This window comes from Eurypyga helias, unplaced genomic scaffold, assembly GCF_000690775.1.
Source record: "Eurypyga helias isolate BGI_N326 unplaced genomic scaffold, ASM69077v1 scaffold33889, whole genome shotgun sequence".
Taxonomy (NCBI): Eukaryota; Metazoa; Chordata; class Aves; order Eurypygiformes; family Eurypygidae; genus Eurypyga; species Eurypyga helias.
This window is the reverse complement of record NW_010271986.1, coordinates 424-5,824: the sequence shown is the minus strand read 5'-3', so window position 1 is coordinate 5,824 and position 5,401 is coordinate 424. Positions and strand designations below refer to the sequence as shown.

The 5,401-nt window shown below is 51.9% G+C and overlaps 1 protein-coding gene across 1 annotated transcript; it reads right to left on the bottom strand.

Annotated features, from left to right (window-relative positions):
- Positions 1 to 43: 43 nt before the first annotated feature.
- LOC104515133 (mth938 domain-containing protein-like) lies at positions 44 to 4,570 on the bottom strand. Its single transcript, XM_010158993.1, has 2 exons — positions 4,439 to 4,570; positions 44 to 166 (listed from the first exon to the last, which is right to left on the bottom strand). The coding sequence occupies exons 1-2, from the start codon at positions 4,568 to 4,570 to the stop codon at positions 44 to 46; spliced, it is 255 nt and encodes an 84-aa protein (XP_010157295.1).
- Positions 4,571 to 5,401: the final 831 nt, after the last annotated feature.

Here is a 5,401-nt window from a genome sequence, read left to right as displayed (position 1 = left end):
GGCCTCTGTCACCGACCAGAGCCCATCCGACACCGGTACCGCCCTAGATGAGGGCGCAGACGGCAATCTGGAAGAGCGCTTGTCCCATCATGTCAGCGGCTTGCAGCAAGTTCTGACAGATCTCACCAAAAACACCAAAGCGCTCACCCGGAGGTATAGCCAGATCCTGGAGCAGATCAACCTCGGTGAGGATCCGTCCAGCTCTTGAGCCTGCACCCCAGCCTCTGAGGTAAGAGTTTGGGGAGACGCAGTGCCAAGGAGGAGTGACATATTTGTCCTTTTGCCTCATCAGCTGGTGGCTTTTCAATGTTTGCATCACATTCCCAAATCCCAGGAGTTATGAGTCTGTTCTTCATTGCTCAACTGATACCTCCTCCTGGATTTGTCTTTCTCAATTGCCCCCTGGTGCAAGCTGTGCCACTGAACAAAGGTCATTTTGACCTCCACGTTGTCCCCAAGGCTCCCCAGCTTGCAGCATAGGCAATGTCTGGCTGCTGCTCGGCAGACACAAAAGATCCCATGGAGAATAGGGCTGTGTGGTTGGAGGGCCCTGAGCCCAGGACTCCAGGAGCTGCCAGACACTGGTGCTCCAGCCGTTTCATTTATCCCTGTGGTGGAAGCTGCAACAGGGTCATTTTTAGGGAGTAATTTGTCATTTTCAGTTCTCCAAATGTCTAAATTTGACACACCACCTGTAAACATCTCAGATACTTCCGTTCTCCCCTAGCGTGAGGGATGGAAACCCTTTCTCCATGCTGGTGGGACTTTCATCCCTTGGGGAGATGCCAGACATGGAGCTCATGGCAAAGCTCCTTGTAGTGAAATGCAGAAAGGTGACAGTGACAACAGGGAGCATTAATGGGGACTTTGCAATGTTAACCCTTGTTTTGGGGAAAATGTGTCCAGGAATGAGATGCTCCATCCAAACTGTGTTGGTTACCCCCGCAGGGTGATCCGTCGTCTGCAGCCCAGTGGCATTTTTACTCCCGCGCCAAGTCTCATTGAGGAATGTCCTTCAGGAGCGGTGTGGAGCTTGGCCGTGACAACAGGGAGCATTAATGGGGACTTTGCAATGTTAACCCTTGTTTTGGGGAAAATGTGTCCAGGAATGAGATGCTCCATCCAAACTGTGTTGGTTACCCCCGCAGGGTGATCCGTCGTCTGCAGCCCAGTGGCATTTTTACTCCCGCGCCAAGTCTCATTGAGGAATGTCCTTCAGGAGCGGTGTGGAGCTTGGCCCTCTGCCCGTGAGATGCTCCATCCAAACTGTGTTGTTTACCCCCGCAGGGTGATCCGTTGTCCGCAGCCCAGTGGCATTTTTTTCTCCTGCGCCAAGTCCCATCAAGGAATGTCCTTCAGGAGCAGCGTGGAGCTTGGTTCTCTGCCCGCCGGGCACTGCCTGTACCATCCAACCTGTCCCGCGGCCAATCCTACCAGCAATCCCGCTGCTTTGTTTCACCCCTGTCCCAGGGGGATTTCTGTGGGGCAGAGATGAGTGTTTTGTGTTATCGCTTTGCAGAAGACACCTGTACCTTTGAAGTGATGCTTTTTTTTCTGTGTGTGCCTAAACCCCCCTAATCAGTCTCTTTGATATTGTCAATGAAACGTAAAGCCTTGTGCAAATGTGTCCTGTGTTTCCTAGCAGCTGCCACTTCTGCATAGCTGCTGTCCCCCAGCCCATGAGGATGGGGGATGCTGGCCACCGAGGCCACGCTTCAGTGCAAGGAGGTGAACTTGGCTTCTCCAGTGGGGAGTGGGAATTGGGTTTGCGTCGGGGTGGATGTTCCCCCAGCCCTCTGGCACTCATGCCTTGCAAAACTTGGTGTAATCCTGCCATCATCCTATTCTGGGATCCCAACCTGCTCCCCAGAATCCTTCCTTCCCTTCCCCAACATCACCTCCTTTCCTGAACTCCCAACTTCTCAGCTCCCCTACCCCTCCAGCACCTGCCCACCCCTTCCCTTGGCCCACGCTCACCCTGCCCTTCAGACTCAGCGCAGTCTGCTCCATACGCAGCCCTGGGGACAACCTGCTGCAACCCTCACCAGCCCCAGCAATGCGAGGGGGGCAATTCTGCCTCCCCACCACTTGCCCACAGCACCCTCCGGAACTGGGAGTGGAGGAGGATGTGGGGATGTTCAGCTGGGGTTAGCAGGAAGGCAGGGCTTCACTTGCCTTCAATCCCTCTGAGCTCTGGAGAGGGGACAGGGGCAAAGCCCTCTCTGGGCGGGTGGGCAGGGACTGAAAGCCCTTCACCAGTGGGTTGGAGCCCTGAGCACAGGCTGGGTCCCACCTCCAAGTGCCTCCCTCCACCCCAGACACACCACCCTGGGGAAGTCCTACTGAGCTGGGCACTAGAGGGAGGTGTCCCCTTTTCAGAGCAAGTTCAGCCGTTGAAGCAGCGAACAAACTGTTGGCTGAGCAACCACTGGTCCTCCAACAGCCCTGCAGTTTTGGTTAGAAACTGGAGAGAGTGATGAGAGAAGGATTGCGACCATGCCCTGGGCTGCAGGCTCCAGTTGTGTTGCATGTGTTGCTGCACGTATTCTCTGAATCTGCTGAATCACGACAGTGAAATAACGTCCTTCAGACTAAAATCAGAGACTCATCAGCCCTAAAATTCTCAGTTTAAAATGAGCAGATGTTTTCCCTGTTTCTCCCCGTTACCTGGAGGCAGCTCCACACTCCGGTTCACATGTTAATGCTCTTAGTGGGGGTCTGGTCACTCAGCAGCGCTTTGAAGCTCCACAGCACTGTAAAGAAGCAGAAAAGCAGGAACTCCATCCCATGCTTTTATTTCAGTGAAACTCTGATAGAACAGAAGATAAAAGAGAAAGCTTATTTCACAATGAAATTCACTGTGGCTTCAAAGCATCCTCCCACCGCACCGCCTGTCCTGATATCCTCAACAATGGCAGATGCTGCCTCAAAATTGGTCACGCTTAAATCTGCACAGTCTCAAAACCACCCCAGAAGCACCGACTGTCCTGGAGACCTTGCACAGAAGAAACCCAGCAGTGTTCTGGGGACACCTGATGCCCCACATAATTCCTCAGGGGAACACGTCCTCTTTGACAAGCAGGATCACCCCATACCTAGGCAGAATTTTTCTATAGATCAAAACTAAATATGACCTCTTTTCCGCTGATTTAATAGATGAAGACTGATAACGAACCTGGTTGCGTTAATGGAGACCTTCTCTGCAGTGTGCTGGCCACCAGAAGAGATGAGCTGCCTGGCTGCCTGCTGAGCAGTGAGTTTGTCCATCAGCCAAACCAGGTCCGCGTCCCTTGGGCCCGTGCCATAAGGGCATGAAGAGTTGTGTGTCCTCTGCTGTGGCTCCTGTGCAATAAAAAAAAAAAAAACAAACCCTAAAAGTTCTCTGGTTAGCATCCTTTTTTGTCAGTTGGTTGGCAGAGACAATCTGACAGACTGAAAAAAGCAAAATGTAATGTCACAGCAGAGGAGAGTACTCCTTCTGTACGTTTTCACCTCTGTGAAGGAGAAGATGATGCTGGGCAAAAGAAAAGGCATGTTATTTTTTGCTTAGTTTTTGCATTCATTCTTACCTTCCCTGAAATTTTGGGGACCCACCAAGGCTGAAAAGGTAAGACACTGTCATGCAGAGCAATGGGACTGCGAAAGTATCTCAGCAGGGAAGATAACCCAGCCTGGTACCTCCCACTGTTGCTCTTCAGGCTTCTCCTGCTGTGGCCATGGGGAAAGACCAAAGGGCTGGAAGACCCAGGTCTGTCCGTAGCATCTCTACAAACCAGGCAGAGGTCTGGGAGAAACCTGCCCAACCACAGCTCTGAGGATGCCAGTGCCAATGCTGGAGGGGGACTTTTTACAGGGGCAGGGAGTGACAGGACAAGGGGTAACAGGTTTAAACTGAAAGAGGGGAGATTTAGATCAGACACCAGGAAGAAATTCTTCCCAGAGAGGGTGGTGAGGAACTGGGACAGGTTGCCCAGAGAAGCTGTGGATGCCCCATCCCTGGAAGTGTCCAAGGCCAGGCTGGATGAGGCTTGGAGCAACCTGGTCTAGTGGAAGGTGTCCCTGCCCATGGCAGGGGGTTGGGACTGGATGGGCTTTAAACCAAAACCGTTCTGTGATTCTCTGATCTTACAACAATCGCACTCAAACGCAGAATGCTGTTGAGAGCTCGAGGTGTATGAGACAGGTCAGCTCAGGTAGCTGTGAGGAGTGTTGGCAGCAGTTGCTACACCCTGTCACCCTTGGAAGGCTGAATGTCTCTGACCTCTCCACCCAGTCACTTCCAAAACACACACTCACTTCTTCCCAGAAAAAGCTTTTGGGTTAGATGAAAGCAAAAGGCAACTCACTGAATTTCTGGCTGGAACTTTACTAACTGTTCTCTCGGCCATTCCCAGGGTCCCGTTGGAAAAGCAGGATGGGTAGGAAACAGCCAACTTACGTTAGTCCCGGTTTCTCGCCAATCCCAGGTTCGGCTTCCTCCCGGCCACACTTTGCAGTCTTTGTATGTTGTAGAGCAGCCTTTCACCTTCATCTGACCCCAAGAAAGGGAAGCAATTTCAGGGGAGGACATCACAAAGCTGAACGAAAGTCTGGAAAAAAGGATATTTGATTATTTCTGTCCATCTAGCTGGCAGCAAGTGGTCTTCTCTCTCAGTCTCGCTTTCCTACAAGTAGCCCAACCCCTCCTCTCCTACCCACTGGCTTAGGAGAAGTAAGTTGTAGCCTCAGCAACAAAACCATGCATAACGCCACTGGTTGGGCTGCCATCCTTCACAGACTACATCGAAATAAACCTCTTTTCTGCAGATCACCTTTTTCTGGCTAGGCTGCCAGCAGCCTGAACTTGGACTGGAGACAACCCAGTGTCCTTCAAGATGGAGCAACCAACTGAATGGACCCATGCCAACACCTTCAGTAGGACTGCCGTGTGACAGGGACCTGGGAATAGTGGCACACACACACTCAGCTCTGCCGCACACCCTCCGTGTGGCATGTCTAGAGTTGGAGGAGATCTTAGGAAAGGAAAAGCACATGAGGAGATAAAGATGGGCAAGAAAGGCACACTGTTGTGTTTAGTTTGGCTTCTTGCTCTAGGAAGGCCTACAATCTAAGCTGAAGGCGATATAAATATGGGAAGAAAAGTCAATGGGCTTAAGGATCAGGAGAATAATGTGGTTTGTCAGGAATATGACACTGATGGGCCTGAAAGTCTGGTTTAGCCAATTGGTTGTCTGTATCCTGAGGATGCCTCCCCCCATTCACTCACTGGGGTTGTTGCGTTTGCTTGGCCAAGAGGCATTTTGCTCCCTTGGCTTTTGATGGTGTCCTGGGGTCTGTCCAAAGCCAGCTCAGATCCCAATACAAGCCACCAGCCATGCGTTCCCAAGGTCTGTGGAGGCGG

Excerpts from the sequence above, each read along its gene's own strand:
- LOC104515133 (XM_010158993.1), bottom strand. The coding sequence starts at position 4,570 with ATGTCCTCCCCTGAAATTGCTTCCCTTTCTTGGGGTCAGATGAAGGTG. Across the intron at positions 167-4,438 it reads GGCGAGAAACCGGGACTAAC|GATCTGGCTATACCTCCGGG; the intron begins GTAAGTTGGCTG and ends GATCTGCTCCAG.